The following is a 17,173-nucleotide window of genomic DNA, read 5'->3' on the forward strand; positions in this document are numbered from 1 at the left end:
GTTGTTTTTTAATCCTGATGGAGAGATAATATAGATGCAAAATCCTTTATTTTCATGAGCTTCAATGTGCTTTTAAACGTCACCGCAGCCTTAAAATAAACTTGCAATTAAATTTCTATTTTTTGGGATACATTCTGTGAAAACAGAAATGAGCATGTAACGTTTAAGTTTGACGGAATGGAAGATTTCAAATGCGAATAGCTGTCACACAACTGCACCGAACTCAATATTTAATATGTCGTTGGATAGCTAAAACATGCAAGATTTTTATAAAACGATAATTATTCCCACCATTTTTTTATTACATGGTGAAAAACACAAAAAGTTTCAAGGTCGAATTTTCGAATTTCCCCTACCAGTGGCATCGGGACCCAACGATAATAAATTGACAGGTTAGGAGAAACAACGAGTTTGATTGTCTTGGTAACGAAAACATAGTAAACAAACCTGATGCTAAAGCTTCTACGTCACAACGTCGAAGGTTTCATCACAACGCACTGGTAGATATTGATAAAACAGAATTTAAAACAATAAAAACAACTTTTGAAAGATTTTTTCCTGTTATTTCAAAAATCAATGTATGAACATACGATGAAGAGGAACTGTTATAGGCGAAAATAGTTCCGGTAGAACCCGGGTTACCCACAACATCAAGAGATTTAAATTTAAATTTCCATCCGAAATTTAACATAGGTTTTAACCAGATAAGGCTTGAAAGCCTTATTATAACATCATGAAAATAATTAAATAACTCAAGAAACAAAATCAGTGTTTATTGTACAAAGTGCTTTATTTTCTTGCTATTTTTTCCTGTAGTAGTACAACGGTTTCGCGAGTTACCATGTGGTCTAATCTTGACTATTTTATATTTATGAATCTTCCCCTCTAGAATTTTTTTTTTCATTTGTTTTAATCTGATGTTAATGCGTGTAGTGACATATTTTTCAATCACTTCTTGAGACACTTCGGGAAATTGTTTTTTAAATTTCAGAACAGACTTTTTTTTCACAAATGACGTCTCTAAACACGGGTATCTCTCCATTTTCCCCATCATTGTGAATCCAGTCGAAATACGTGTTCATTCGGTTCGATAAATCGAACCATTCCTGCGATGGTTTCACCAGCCCACCTCTTGAGAGATCCTCCGTATAGTTGTCTTCTGATTTCTCAATCAACTGATGAGTGTATTGTCCAAGCTCAGGGTGATTTTTATTCAAGCATCGTGCCAAATACCCAGATACATATTCCACACCATCCTTTTCTTCCAAGGTCTGTTCCCCTGTTCGGTATTCCCATCGATCGTCCTCATTGCTAGCATCAGCTGAAGCAATTTCGCTCTGCACGTTTACGGTAACCTTCGATCGCATTTGGTCAATATCGCTTCTTCTTCTGAACAATCTGGTCATAATGTAGTTTTCGTCAACTAATATGTTCTGAGTGTTTTGGTTGACTTGAAGCTGCTGATTCAAATTTTTGCCAAGAATTATTAAACGTAATCGTTCCAGCGCTTGCATCGGGGATGGATGGTCTTGTGATCCACTGTTCAAACGAAGTGTAGCGAAAAGATTTTCCTGATTCAACTTGTAACTCATCAAAAACGAAATATCGTAATCATGTTTCATTTGAATTAGGAGATGTTTGAGCGATACTATCGAAACCAAAACTGCTTTTTGAAACACCTGCAGATGGAATTGCATATGAAGTTCAGTATAAGATTTTTCCATTTGAATAGATTCAATGTTAGAGGTTATTCCACTATTCACTTATCACATTTTAGCAATTTTCTAGTGAAGTGAGTATCGGAATGAACCCTATATTTTACCTGTAAATGTGTGGTAGCTGGCAACTTATGGTTACTTAATGTTCTGATATTTTTCATTAAATCAGCCATGTCGTCGAGAATCTAATCTTGGTGTTCAATATTCATTCCATAGCATTTTTTAGATGAGATGGACTGATTGATTTGATGAGAATTAAGAACATCGAACCATGAGTTAACCTTGTCGATAATTTCTGCCAATAGTTGCGCTTCTTCATATTCACCGAAGTGACTCCGTAGATTCACAGCAGTTGTATGACTAAGCAACTCAGCTGCTAGTCTTACATTTTGTCTTTCTGCCCCGCTCACCGTTACGTGCATAATGCTCAGTTTGAACAAGGAATTATGGTCTTGATTTTTGAATTCTGGGCTCGTGTTGGAATAAGGAGATTTTAGTGTAGAGGCCTTTTCAACTAACTGTAGCAAAAACTTTTTCGTAACCAATCGATCTGTAAACCGAATAAATTACGTTAAAATGTAACCGTATTACGTTAAAATGTTAGCTTCATGAAGAATGAATTTACCTTTATAAAAAAATCCATTATCTAATATCCAATTCCTTATTAGTTTAAGCAAATGAGGGGCGTCTGGGAAAAAATAAATATTTTTTGATGTGACGGGATGTTTCATCGTCGTTCGTTCCTCCGAATAGCTAATGCCGATTTTCTTCCACAGTGATAGATTGCTTCCACCAGTCGTGGACACAAGCTACTACTGAGAATCCAATATCGTGAAAACGGGTGATTAACTCATTAAGTACAAGGGTACTCATCGGCTGATCAAAATCAGCATAGACAGGTTGCTTCCATTTACCGAATAGTCCACGTGCTGACACTACTTGCATCTCCTTATGCAGTCCAATTACTTTGTCATGTCGCTTGTCGTACTCCACAGTGCTTTTCACAGATACTTCGTCGTATGCCAAAACTACCACCCTTTCTCTGGAAGTCATGTGTTTTCCGACGATACCCAAGAATGAAAATACATCAGCAATAATTCCTTGATTCATTCTGATGCATGAGGCCCATTCACGGAGACTTCTTAGACTCGGCAGCGGTATCTTCATTTCGTTACGAACTATTTGGTAAGCCGGTTGACTATGATATCTATATTCAGAGTAAAACACGAGGTGTCATGTTGAAAGTACAATCGCTTATTTTAACAATACCATTGGGGAAAAAAAGCTTTATTTTTGTATCAATTGTGTCGACAGTTCATGGTGTAAGGCGTGGAAATATAAAGATATAACGATAGGCTTTTAAAGCTGAAAAAATAGCTAAATGAGAATATTTTTGCTGTTGTTTCAAATCTATTTACTACAGTATGCAAAATGGCACCAAGGCACCATGCAATTTGGCACCAAGAGACTACTTCAACTTATCTAAATTCATTTTTACAGCTAAAAGACCTTATTGAGAACGCCAAAGCTATTTCTTCCGCCGTCCATACAACTTTTTTCTTTTCTCCCAAAATTAAGTCGGTTTGATTTACAGAGAAAAGTGTTTGGAAGGCAGAACGAAGTTTATTATTTACGTGACTTTGCGCAACTGAACGGACGTCTTCTATTGAATTTCGAAGGGTTTCTATTCTGCTAGTCAGATCGGAAATCTGACTATCTTTATCCATGTTTGAACATTGCAATTTTTGTATTTCTGAGTCTCTTTCGCTGAGCTAAAGTAAACATACATAAAAGTAATTGATATGAAAAATTCAAAAATATTCCAAACCTTCAATTGTAAATTTCGGATGGTATTTCTCAGATCAAAAATGGTTTCCTGAAGTACTGTACGTTGTTGTGAAGCGATGTCCAAAACTTGACTCACACGCTGGGCGCAGTGAACGATTTTATCCATTGGTACTACAGCATCTTCTACAATGTTAACTACCAATTTGTTGGTTTTTTTATCGCTGCGGTTGTCCAATACTGGTGAATGTGAAGTCAGTGTTTCGTGACTTTTTGAAGATTCTGAGTATAATAACTCGACTATCAGTTCCGCCTGTGCCTTACGTTTACCTCGCAGACTTCTATCAGACGGATCTCCATCAGCTGACGTACGGATAGTTGGAACGGCTGAATATTTTATTTTGACTGTGAGACCAGAGTACGTATTTAAGTGATTATTACTTTACCGTTTTTAACTAGACACGGTCGTTGACCGACAAGATACCGGCATTCGAAGTCTTCTGGTTTGAAGTGCTGCGAACACACAAACTTCGCATCAGTTGACAACGGCAACCCACAAAACTGAGCCCACTTCTTTCGGATTGGCTCATGCCGCGGAAAACTATGTATACTCCCTGTCAGTTTTTCTTTCCGTATCTTGTATGATGAAATATCACACGATTTAACTGAACAAAACGGCATTTCAAAACTTATGCACTCAACTTCACAGAAATAAACGAATTTCAATTTGCAACTTAAAAGAAATGAAGGCACTTTAACTTTCAAAACAAACTTTGTGACGTAAAATCCCCGAGCGCTTTGATCGAAATTTATGCTGGGCGTGTACATATAGGAAGCATGCAACATTTTCACCAATACGGTGGTAGGCATCTGTCTAACCACCTGTGCAACATGTGCACTGTACAGGTACTCTGTTCCCTAATATCCAAACATATGCAATTTTCTAAATATAATAAAATGTAGAAAAACAAGTAAGTGTGCTAGCGAGACTCTTCAATTCAAAACTTGAAATACTTTGGTTTGATTTTCTTCTCTAATTCAAGGAAAAAGAACCTAAGTGAATGACAGTGAACATGTAACGAAATGAGCTACGCGACGCCTCTGTCCATACACATTCCATACAATTAGCACATTTCCCTAGCGCAGATATCAAAATGGAAGATGCAAGGATTCCAAGCGTTGCTTCAATAAATATATATAAATAGGTACTTTGCTTCCAGCAACTTTGTAAGAATGTTTGTTATTTTATTTCACCCATTCTGTATCCGAAAGGTACGCATTACCTTTATTCCTAGAGCAGCAGAAAGCGGGTGGTTGCAAATTTCAGTCGCTTATAAAAGCGCACACCATCGAACCGAATTGCTCATTCGTGTATCGAACGGTAAAACGGGCGGTTCCTCCTGGAGAAGCAGAAAGTGGGTGGTGGCAAATATTAGTTGCTTACAAAAGTGTACACCTTTGAACCGAATTGTGTATTCGTTTGTTGACCAGCAAAGCAGACGGTTCTTCCTGGAGTAGCAAAAAGCGGCTGGGCGAAACGGCTCTTTTGCAAGAGCGGCTCTGAACCGCTCACTCACCGTTCGGAACCGAACCATATCAATGGCTCATGGTTCACAATAATTCACGAGCTCTGGCGCGTTCAAAAAACCGTGGTTCTTTTCCACGAGCCATTCGTTCTTTTTTAAGAACCGGTTCATATGAACAGCTCGTGAGCCGTTCGCCAACCCCTAATTCATGCATCGAACATCAAAGCGGACGGTTCTTTCTGGTGCAGCAGAAAGCGGGTGGTGCAAATACTAATGCAAAATACCGTGAGGATAAAAAGTTTGCTCCTAGTGTATAAGACACTTTATAAACACCAGTGATAACCGGCTCTGTTGAACATTATTTTTGTATTGTGCCGTGTCAAATAAATATATGAGCAAAAAAGGCTTTCGAATCTTAAGCCTACCCTACAAACAAAGTTGCTGATTATCACAATCATTCATGATTCATCATCGTCGCTGCTCACTAGTGACTTGGTACTAAAGCTGCAGCCTATCGTATCATTGAGTGCGAATAACAGTGCTTACTGAACTGTTTGGGTGTATTCTATCCAGGCTTGCCAGATCTACGGATTTATCCGTAGATCTACGGATTTGTTCACTTCTACGGATTTACAAATATATGGGAAATCCGTAGAAAAGAAGAAGAAAACACGGAAAATCCGTAGAAATCCATAAAAATCCGTAGAATCTACGGATTTACATGAAAAGGTTCTGGCATCTCTGATTCTATCCTTCACTTCTTCTCCAGCTATTGTATCTCACTGAGTTACCACATTCGGCCACCCGAAAAAAAGTTACTCACCATCAATTCGACTAACAGCTGAAGCGAACGAATCTAACGAAGCGAACGAAGCGTCGGGAAAGACCAATGACGTTTACAAAGGAAAAAAAAACACCGTTGGTTTTGGTAAGAATAGATTCGTACAAGACCCAAACAAACGTCGCCGCCTAAGGTGGGCAAGCGAATTGTCTGTTTATCGAATAGGGTGTTCGATACATCTGAGAAGGGATGTATTCTTGACAGAATAAATTTTGCGGAATATAGTTTAAGGAATTAGTTTAGATGTTCACACGTATTGTTCGAGATGTTTGAAAAGGAAAAAATGACATTCTTTCAATGTATGTTTTTATTTTTATGTTTCTTGAAATCAACTGATTATTGGTTTCTGAAATTTAAAATGAATTTAACAAAACTGAAAGCATCGATAAGGCACCTATATTCTATTGCCCCTGTAGCAGCAGCTTTGTCCTCCACAACATCCTTCATCTTTGTTTTTAACGCGCGGCAGTTCATCACTGCTAGACTTTTCCTATTTTCACAACTACAACTACGCAGCAATGTTGGCTGAAGAAATCTAATCGCTTCGGTTCACCCAAAAAAAAGACCCGAAGAATATGACTGATGCAAATCGTACGAACGGTGCGAACGATGCATATGAAGCGAATGATGCGAATCATCTGAATATTCTGAGTGATGAGAATACCACGGAAAAAAACCTCTGATCTGATCGGGTCCGAAGCGAAGATGGTGCGAAGAGAAAAAAAAAAAATTTCTCATACGTGAGTCACTCACCATGGCACGGGACAATCAACGCGTTCGTTTCATTTATGAGTGCATGCTTTGTTGCCACTGAACTGAGTGCTTCTGGTTGCAGACAACATATTTGAGTGTAATGAAGTGATAATCAGCAACACTGCCTACAAATATACGTATTAGCGTTAGGCTTAGAGCGAGAAAATAAGTCAAACAGTTTATGTTCGTAAAAAACCCAATTTGAAATGTCTACTTTTGTCATGCTTAAATTTCGATGGATGTGATCGTAGCACAGGTTAAATCTGTACTCGGTATTTCTACAAACCACCAGGAAAATTAACAGGAATAAAAAAACAGCATTCACAATCATTAAAATTGTTATATATCGGCGTGCAAAAGATCATTAAGCACTAGTACACTGAAGTCGGTTTTTATGCATTGGATGTTGGAAATGGCGTGTTTTTTCTTTTGCGCGGAATTTAGCATTTACGCGGTTTTTTTTTTTCATGCCATTTATAATGTTTGATATTGACTGATTTTAGCATTTACGCGGTTTTTTTTATGCCATTTATAATGTTTGATATTGACAAGTTTCACTTTTGGCTTGATTCAATTTTGGCACGTTTCGATTTTAGGATACATGTCCGTTTCTACTTGTTTGGAAATAAAATATATCATATAAAGCCTTTTTTTCTGGCCACCCTATTTCGGATGTGGTCACCCAAAGTTCTTCAATCGTGTTCAACATTTAAGAGCAACACAGTTTTATTCGATATATTTTATTTTTAAAAATTCATAACTTTTGAACCGGGTAATCGGCTTTCGATGTTTTGCGTTAGATTTAAGGTAATTATGTTAAGGTCGTTTTTACGCGGATTCCGGAATTCACGCCTTTTTTTTTACTCGGCGACTTTGGTGTATTTCTATTTCTAATAAAATAATACCGAAGAATTAAATATCTGTATTTTTAAAATCAAAAATTATATATTATAATTTTTATCATGTTTTCAAACTGATTCTACTCAAATAAGAAAATTTACATATTTTCAGAATTTTTACCATATGTAAAATCGAATGTACTCTTCAAAACGAATCTCAGAAATAATTTTTATGTTGGCCCCGAAAAGAACAACAAATAAATAAAGAATGCATTTCTTTTTTTATGGAAAACAACAATAACATTGAATAAGGTTTAAATATTTACGATTTCAGTATTGCAAAATGTTTGTTTTAAAAAGCTCAAAAATCGTCCAAAACAAAACAGTGTCATACGAACAGGTTGTCTCTTATAATCACAAAGTAATTCATTTTATATTAATTGAAAAATTTAAATTCAAAAGTCATGGAATAAAACGTAACCCAAAGACTTTGGTTTGGAATACCCTGTGGGACTGCCCTCTTTGTTATACCCTGTGGGACCCCCCTCTTTGTTGGTTTTTAAAGAAAATAAAACAAGGAATCCACGAAACATAGGATTTTTAACCGGAAGTGTTGCCAGATAGATTATTTTTGTCTTTTAAAACTAAATTTATAAGCAACACTAACACATCGATCTTGCAAACCGAATTCACAGACCACACGCGTAACTGGGGGGAGAAACGAATTGGTTCTCTGTTTCTCATCAGATCACAATATGCTTGAATAGTTTTTGAAATGGACGTAACTAACACACGGAATTATATTATTTTATTATGAAATTTTGTAAAGATTTACATTTGTTGATACAATTCTGGTTGGCAACATTTAAATTGGATAAAAGGTTTAGTAAAGGCGAGTGTGCTTTTTCGAGTGGTTCAGTATAAATGGAGAAAAAAGCCATTTTGGGTAATCACAAAGTAAGTACTGGAGTGGGGTTAGCAAATTTTTTGTGAGGTGCCTAATGAAACCCTTCGTTATAAGTTTTACGGTTTACAATTCTAATGAAAAGGTATGGTTAAATGTTTTATATTATCTATTCAAAGTGTAGCAAATAATCTTTTCTTAATCTCCACGGAGAAGAATCAATTTTGTCAGGTGCTTACGAAGTGAAACTCTAATTCTCGCAAAATTATTTCGATGGTTGTTGGAAAACAATCCAAAACTACTTGGAAACTATTTTACATCAAAATTTTCATATAAAATATATGAGCTCGCATAAAAATGAAGTAATTCGCGAATATCAAAAACTCTTTAGCAATCTGCACACAGATTCCATCTGGTATCCCTGACTCAATGGCTTGTGAGTGTACACATACATACAAGAAAAGCATACCTATAGTAACGATATTCAATTTAAAATATGTCAAGGTGCATCTAGGTATATGGCATCGTGTTTGCCAATGTTCATCACAGGCACACCATACATACAGTGCTGGTAAAAATATCAGATGTGAGCATTGCTTATAAAGTCATCTGCTTTTTAACCTATTATGTATAAGGCAAATTTGCACGCAATTTCTGTGGTGGCAAATATTAGTTGCTTACAAAAGTGTACACCTTTGAACCGAATTGTGTATTCGTTTGTTGACCAGCCAAGCAGACGGTTCTTCCTGGAGTAGCAAAAAGCGGCTGGGCGAAACGGCTCTTTTGCAAAAGCGGCTCTGAACCGCTCACTCACCGTTCGGAACCGAACCATATCAACGGCTCATGGTTCACAATAATTCACGAGCTCTGGCGCGTTCAAAAAACCGGGTTCGCCACAGAAGGCAGAATCATGAAAGGCAGAACTCTATGACAGTACACACAAGGCAGAATATTTCAAAAGGCAGAATTTCGAAAGGCACGAAAGGCAGAATCACTGGTAGCAAAACCTTACTCACGATAGCCAAGTGCGTGATGACAAATTGGTGCGAATCCTAGTCACGGTATCAAAGCTGCTACTCTACCTTTATTATTTAATATAATTTGGTAACCAGACATAACAACTGGTCACAAGCAATGACCAGTTTTGATGGAAGGTGCAAATCAAGCCTAATTATTAGATCAGAAACGCGCAAACTGGTTTGGCTCAGGTCCTAAAGAGTCTCACGGCAGCGCGGAGAGTAATTTTTCGATGGTAGGTACAACTTACACTAGTCTCAACGGCTGGTTGATTATAATTAACATAAAACAATTCATGCGGCGAAGACGCATAATCGAGGGCAAGGAACCGAGGCGGCACAAAGCCGCCGTGGTTTCCGCGGTCCGAGCCGGCCGCCGACCCGCCGTCGGAAGCGGCGGCCTCTCGCATACAAATAACTGATCTACTGGTTTTCTAGGATTATTCAAACAGGGTTTCTTTCGCTTAGTTAAGTCCGAACGAGCGGTAGCGAGTAAGGGGCCGTTCAATAATTACGTAAGCAAATTTTTCCACTTTTTCAAAACCCCCCTTCCCCCCTTGTAAGACATCGTAAGATTTTTTGAAACCCCCCCTCCCCCTAGTAAGATCTTACTATATATATTATATATAGATTTTTACTATAGTTTTATCATCCTGAAGCTGCGCCAGCAAGGCAACCGCCGGAAAAGCTGAAGTGTTCATCCTGAAGCAGCACAATACTTAGTTTTAATTCAGGTTAATCGTCCTTCCGTAATTTTCTTTTTATGAATTTTACCGTCCACACTTTCGTGAACATGGTTATATGAACAGCTGCATTAACAATGTTTTTCTTACGTAAGATAATCAATTCACCACCCCCCTCCCCTGTAAGACAGCGTAAGAAAATTACACAACCCCCCTCCCCCCCTATTTGCTTACGTAATTATTGAACGGCCCCTAAGGACAGCATACACTTGGACAATAGAGTCGGCCAAAGGCCGCGATTGTGTATTGTTAAAAAGAAAAAAGACCATTTTTTTTTATTCTGCCATTTGTGCTTTTTTTGATTCTGCCATTCGTTATTTTGCCTCATGAAATATTCTGCCTTTCGTAATTCTGCTTTTCGTGATTCTGCCTTTCGTGATTCTGCCTTTCGTAGTAGACCCAAAAAACCGTGGTTCTTTTCCACGAGCCATTCGTTCTTTTTTAAGAACCGGTTCATATGAACAGCTCGTGAGCCGTTCGCCAACCCCTAATTCGTGCATCGAACATCAAAGCGGACGGTTTTTTCTGATGCAGCAGAAAGCGGGTGCAAATACTAATACAAAATACCGTAAGGATAAAAAGTTTGCTTTTAGTGTATAAGACACTTTATAAACACCAGTGATAACCGGCTCTGTTGAACATTATTTTTGTATTGTGCCGTGTCAAATAAATATATGAGCAAAAAAGGCTTCCGAATCTTAAGCCTACCCTACAAATATACGTATTAGCGTTAGGAATAGAGCGAGAAAATAAGTCAAACAGTTTATGTGCGTAAAAAAACCAATTTGAAATGTCTACTTTTGCCATGCTTAAATTTCGATGGATGTGATCGTAGCACAGGTTAAATCTGTACTCGGTATTTTTACAAACCACCAGGAAAATTAACAGGAATAAAAAAACAGCATTCACAATCATTAAAATTGTTATATATCGGCGTGCAAAAGATCATTAAGCACTAGTACACTGAAGTCGGTTTTTATGCATTGGATGTTGGAAATGGCGAGTTTTTTCTTTTGCGCTGATTTTAGCATTTACGCGGTTTTTTTTATGCCATTTATAATGTTTGATATTGACAAGTTTCACTTTTGGCTTGATTCAATTTTGGCACGTTTCGATTTTGGGATACATGTCCGTTTCTACTTGTTTGGAAATAAAATATATCAAATAAAGCCGTTTTTTCTGGCCACCCTATTTCGGATGTGGTCACCCAAAGTTCTTCAATCGTGCTCAAAATTTAAGAGCAACACAGTTTTATTCGATATATTTTATTTTTAAAAATTCATAACTTTTGAACCGGGTAATCGGCTTTTGATGTTTTGCGTTAAATTTAAGGTAATTATATAAAGGTCGTTTTTACGCGGATTCCGGAATTCACGCGTTTTTTTTTACTCGGCGACTTTGATGTATTTCTATTTTTAATAAAATAATACCGAAGAATTAAATAGCTGTATTTTTAAAATCAAAAATTATATATTATAATGTTTATCATGTTTTCAAACTGATTCTACTCAAATAAGAAAATTTACATATTTTCAGAATTTTTACCATATGTAAAATCAAATGTACTCTTCAAAACGAATCTCAGAAATAACTTTTATGTTGGCCCCGAAAAGAAGAACAAATAAATAAAGAATGCATTTCTTTTTTATGGAAAACAACAATAACATTGAATAAGGTTTAAATATTTAGGATTTCAGTATTGCAAAATGTTTGTTTTAAAAAGCTCAAAAATCGTCCAGAACAAAACAGTATCATACGAACAGGTTGTCTCTTATAATCACAAAGTAATTCATTTTATATTATTTAAAAAATTTAAATTCAAAAGTCATGGAATAAAACGTAACCCAAAGACTTTGGTTTGGAATACTCTATGGGACTGCCCTCTTTGTTATACCCTGTGGGACCCCCCTCTTTGTTGGTTTTTAAAGAAAATAAAACAAGGAATCCACAAAACATAGGATTTTTAACCGGGAGTGTTGCCAGATAGATTATTTTTGTCTTTTAAAACTGAATTTATAAGCAACACTAACACATCGATCTTGCAAACCGAATTCACAGACCACACGCGTAACTGGGGGGGAGAAACGAATTGGTTCTCTGTTTCTCATCAGATCACAATATGCTTGAATAGTTTTTGAAATGGACGTAACTAACACACTGAATTATATTATTTTATTATGAAATTTTGTAAAGAATTACATTTGTTGATACAATTCTGGATGGCAACATTTAAATTGGATAAAAGGTTTAGTAAAGGCGAGTGTGCTTTTTCGAGTTGTTCAGTATAAATGGATAAAAATGCCATTTTGGGTAATCGAAAAGTAAGTACTGGAGTGGGGTTAGCAAATTTTTTGTGAGGTGCCTAATGAAACCCTTCATTATAAGTTTTACGGTTTACAATTCTAATGAAAAGGTATGGTTAAATGTTTTATATTATCTATTCAAAGTGTAGCAAATAATCTTTTCTTAATCTCCACGGAGAAGAATCAATTTTGTCAGGTGCTTACGAAGTGAAACTCTAATTCTCGCAAAATTATTTCGATGGTTGTTGGAAAACAATCCAAAACTACTTGGAAGCTATTTTACATCAAAATTTTCATATAAAATATATGAGCTCGCATAAAAATGAAATAAATCGCGAATATCAAAAACTCTTTAGCAATCTGCGCACAGATTCCATCTGGTATCCCTGACTCAATGGCTTGTGATTGTACACATACATACAAGAAAAGCATACCTATAGTAACGATATTTAATTTAAAATATGTCAAGGTACATCTAGGTATATGGCATCGTGTTTGCCAATGTTCATCACAGGCACACCATACATACAGTGCTGGAAAAAATATCAGATGTGAGCATTGCTTATAAAGTCATCTGCTTTTTAACCTATTATGTATAAGGCAAATTTGCACGCAATTTCTGTGTGTGATTGCTTATATTATGAACAGTGAATAAAACAATGCTGTCCGTCTAAATTCGTGCTATTTTGTCCGTGTGCGAAAAAAAAACTTTCAATATTTTAAGTGGAAAAAATAACAGGTGTAAATTACACTATACATCGTGACGTGACTGTCCTTTCGCATGGGAATGATTTTGCAAAAAAAAATGCTGGTGTTTGTAAATATCATCTGGAGAATCTAAAACTATTTCTCGCTATTTCTGGGACGTTTAACGTAAGGTCGGCTATCTGATTACTTTTTTTTCGTCACTTCATAGCATATTATTGAAATCGCTGGCTTCATTGTGGTTAAGTTGGTTCAGGTGAAGTTTAGCAAATACCAGATTTTTTTTTTGTAAATTCTTTCCCATGCGAAGGGTTTTTCTGGTAGTACGAGCACGGAATTTTCAATAATTCAGACGATTGCGGATGGTTTTAGACGTCACCTTATATTCAAGTTTCTTTTTCATGGCTTTAGATGTGAGGAATGCATCTATTCTACCAATTTCAGTACTTGGCGGTCATTCCTAGAACTAGTTTTCACCCTCGTGTTTTTGATTTCATCCGGTATTTCACAGATTTTATAACCATATTCTGTGAGCAGCCGATGCGAAGGTTTCTGCTTTTTTTAAGTTTTACTTTCATATTGCAGTTATTGATCAGCCACTTTGTATTGGGGCTGAAATGTTTACTACGACCTTTTACCGGTAAACAAAAGATAAAATTATGAAGCCAACTTATGAAATATTAGTTTATCAGTACAGACTTATTGTTTCCACTCACAGACAACCGTAAATCAATATTTTTCAATAAACAATATGTATTAACAGTCACGTCACGATGCATAGTTTACTTCTCAGCTATTATTTTTTCCACTTAAAATATTGGTCAATGAAAGTATCATTCGCACACGAACAAAATACCATGAATTTTTATAGATAGCATGTTATATTCACTGCCCATAATTTAAGCAAAGCTTTATGAAGAATTCATGCTTCACAGGAGATACATTTTTTCCGTGTTGGATATTTGCGTCACTGTGACCAATTTTTTGATATTTTTTGACACTTTTACTTTTTTTATTCTTGCTAAGTCAGGATAACGTATCACTATTAGAAGTGGTTGTTACAACCTGACCAATAGTATTAGTCCATTACGGTATTGTACTTCGTAAAAAGCGTACAACCGTACTGGGATTTGTTCTCCAGATTTCAGAGGGTTCCAGTAACCCTCTCTCGAAGAACTTATATACATCGGCATAACAGATGTTCCGAGTCTTCTTTTTCCATGCCACATACTCGACATGTATCATATTGAAGTTTTTTCATAACCTTTAAATGATAACGGATCGGACAATGCCCTGTTATTAAACCAGTATACGTGCTTAGATCTTTTTTCGAAGGATCCAGTATTTTACGAATCATAGAAACGTTCGGTGTTTGTCCAGTTGGATTCCATTTTCAGAATTTCCCATGCTTTTAGTTCCATTCTAAGGGAACAAGCGGATAGACCACAGAAAGGTTCTGGTCCTATGAACTGTCGAGACGATCCAAGTCTTGTCAGTTCATCGGCTCTTTCGTTTTCATCTCTCCCACCGGTACCAGGAACCCAACATAAGTCTACCTGATTATTACATTCCAGTGTTTGAAGTGATTGAGTACACTCCCAAACTAGTTGTGATATGCATGTCGCAGACTTCAAAACCTTTAACGCTGCTAATACATGGTTCAACAGATGTTAAAAATCTGCAGTGCCACTCTGCACGCAGCAATCAATCATCAAGGTGAGCACAGAAAACCGAATGCTCTCCTAACTTTTTCCTTAAATCTAGTTCTTTATTTACACACTTAACATTTTTTTTCTAATTCTAAAATTTGAGAAAAAATGAAAAAAGTACTACTAAACAGCACCAAACTTTAATGCCTAGTGTACCATTGCATCTTGAGCTTCTAAAATAATTGTCATTTACGATATTTCTGCTCGCTCCGGTGCATGATTCAGATTAAAAATCTAAGAAGACTTAAGTTCTTCTTTTGAAAACAAGAGTCAATTCGAGGAGATTCGTAGTCGAAAGGTTACAGAGTCTGCTCGCGGATGGTCATGGGATGTTACGGATGTGATTTTTAGACATCTGCGGATATGTGATTACGGATGCAGATGTAGATGCGGATGTCAATTTTCATGCGGATGTTCCGCATTCGCGGAAGCGGATATCCGTAGCATCCCTTGTGTTTTATTTTGCTTATTTCACAAGACCATGTCCCTCCCCAGTGCAAATATTATTTAAGCAAGCAGTAAATACATCAAGGAAAATTTTTCTACAAAATTTTATGAGGCGATATTTTTTTTCAATATCCGCATGGTATGATGCGGATGCGGATGCGAATGCGGATGTTCCGCATTCGCGGATGAGAATGCGAATATTCGTAACATCTCTAGTTATGAGTTTGAATCATAGTCGAATCACACCATTCGATGTCAAAGCACTTAAGCATGAGTGTTTTTCTCAGACGTCTACACAACTTCTCTCTAGGCTGACAAACTCTGGTCTGTGTAAACCTTCAGAAATTTCATCGACCTTTAATAGTGTCATACGCTGCAGAAACTTGCTTTTGAGGCTTTGATGAGGTCGATAGAAATATAAGAAAATAAACTTTTTAATAAGTGACACTGCAAAACAAAAAAAAAAGGGACAGGGGATTGTTCTATCGGCTATCGGCGTGTGCGGTTGATTGTTATTATACCTCCGCTAGCATACAGTGTATCGGGAGAATATTGCAATTGATGTTTACGGATCTTCCGCGGTCATTTTTGTACCAGTGTTCGATCAAGTGGGTGGAGAAAAAGGCCTTGTGTAGTTTTGGTGGCTTCACATGGTCGGTTAAAGTTTCGCCACAGTGCTTTTTCGGGCTGAAAAAATTGCCCGTATAGCGTGCCTTGGCTCTTTTGTTTTAATGCGACGAGCCTATCGTCTTCGGTCAGTGCGACTGGGATCAACGCGTGTGCAATCTTGAAGCTCATAGTGTTGAAAATAAAAAATTACTCGTACAATAATTTGTAGTCAACGCGTCCAATTCTTATTTATCGAGTAAATCATAAACTTTGATTCGAGTGTCTTTTCGACCATATATGTCATATGCGGTTGTGTCGAAAGACTTTCGATTAGTTAAACGGCAATCTGCGCGTGTACAACTATAGTCTTGTTTTATTTTCCTAGCAAATTAATAAACTTTTTATTCGATTGCTCATATCTCATATGAAATGAGCAGTCAGATCGTGAAGATGGTGAAACAGACTATAGAAATAATTCTCAAGATGACGGCTTCTCCTGTTCCTCATCGCTCCTGAACACTACTAATCACGATAGGGAGAATAATGACTTTGAGAACGGAATCGACTATAGTATGGGTGATAGTGCAAACGCTACTGTGCTAAATATTCCTCTTATTTTTGCATCGGTTGAGGGACACGTAAAAACCCCACCGAAGGGGAAAAATCAGATTAAGTGGAGCGGGCGTGAAGCGATTCAAACAACTGCCTTTTGCTGAAGGTAGTTTAGCAAAAAAAAACAAAAATTTATACCTAAATTGGGCACCTGTCAATTTAGACCAGGCTTTCTTGTGGTTCTCTGCAACCAGGATACAATTGACTGGCTGAAAAAAAAATCTACCAACATGCTTATCAAAAGGGAAAATCTACAACTACTCTTTTACACCGTGTTATCCATGATATAGAAAAGGCCTTTTCATGGAAGCAATTCTGTTTAGGAGTTTTCCTAGATATTGAGGAGCTAATGATTATCTTGTTTTGATCACTGGAATGTGTATAAGCACAATTTTCAACCTTATGCAACAGGCTCTAAAGCAAACTGAAAAGTGGTGTCGTGAAATTGGGCTATCTGTAAATCCCAATAAAACACCACTTGTTTTATTCACTAAAAAGAGGAGAATCACCGAAGCTCGTCCACTTCGTTTCTTTAACTCTGAGGTCTGTGTTACTGATCAAGTTAAACATCTTGGAGTAACACTAGACTCTAAACTTAACTGATCTGCTCACATTGATCTTTGAATCAAAAAGGCAGGCATGGCCTTTGGACAATGTAGACGA

The 17,173-nt window shown here is 36.9% G+C and overlaps 2 protein-coding genes across 3 annotated transcripts in view; both read right to left on the bottom strand.

The window, feature by feature from the left end:
• LOC129732822 (lysine-specific demethylase lid) overlaps nt 1-17,173 on the bottom strand; it is a 47,523-nt gene that overhangs the window by 8,665 nt on the left and 21,685 nt on the right. The window lies entirely within an intron of this gene.
• On the bottom strand, nt 2,952-4,275 carry LOC129732823 (uncharacterized). The gene is made up of 3 exons (XM_055694103.1): nt 3,950-4,275; nt 3,547-3,890; nt 2,952-3,490 (listed from the first exon to the last, which is right to left on the bottom strand). Exons 1-3 carry the CDS (start codon nt 4,182-4,184, stop codon nt 3,197-3,199), a joined length of 873 nt encoding a protein of 290 aa, XP_055550078.1. The 5' UTR covers nt 4,185-4,275; the 3' UTR covers nt 2,952-3,196.

Source organism: Wyeomyia smithii, chromosome 3, assembly GCF_029784165.1.
Source record: "Wyeomyia smithii strain HCP4-BCI-WySm-NY-G18 chromosome 3, ASM2978416v1, whole genome shotgun sequence".
Taxonomy (NCBI): Eukaryota; Metazoa; Arthropoda; class Insecta; order Diptera; family Culicidae; genus Wyeomyia; species Wyeomyia smithii.

What these genes read in the sequence shown, in the direction of transcription:
- LOC129732823 (XM_055694103.1), bottom strand. Translation starts at nt 4,184, where the DNA reads ATGCCGTTTTGTTCAGTTAAATCGTGTGATATTTCATCATACAAGATA. An exon ending in ACCGTGTCTAGTTAAAAACG is followed by an intron (nt 3,891 to 3,949) that starts GTAAAGTAATAA and finishes TAAAATATTCAG; the next exon opens with CCGTTCCAACTATCCGTACG. An exon ending in TCCGAAATTTACAATTGAAG is followed by an intron (nt 3,491 to 3,546) that starts GTTTGGAATATT and finishes TGTTTACTTTAG; the next exon opens with CTCAGCGAAAGAGACTCAGA.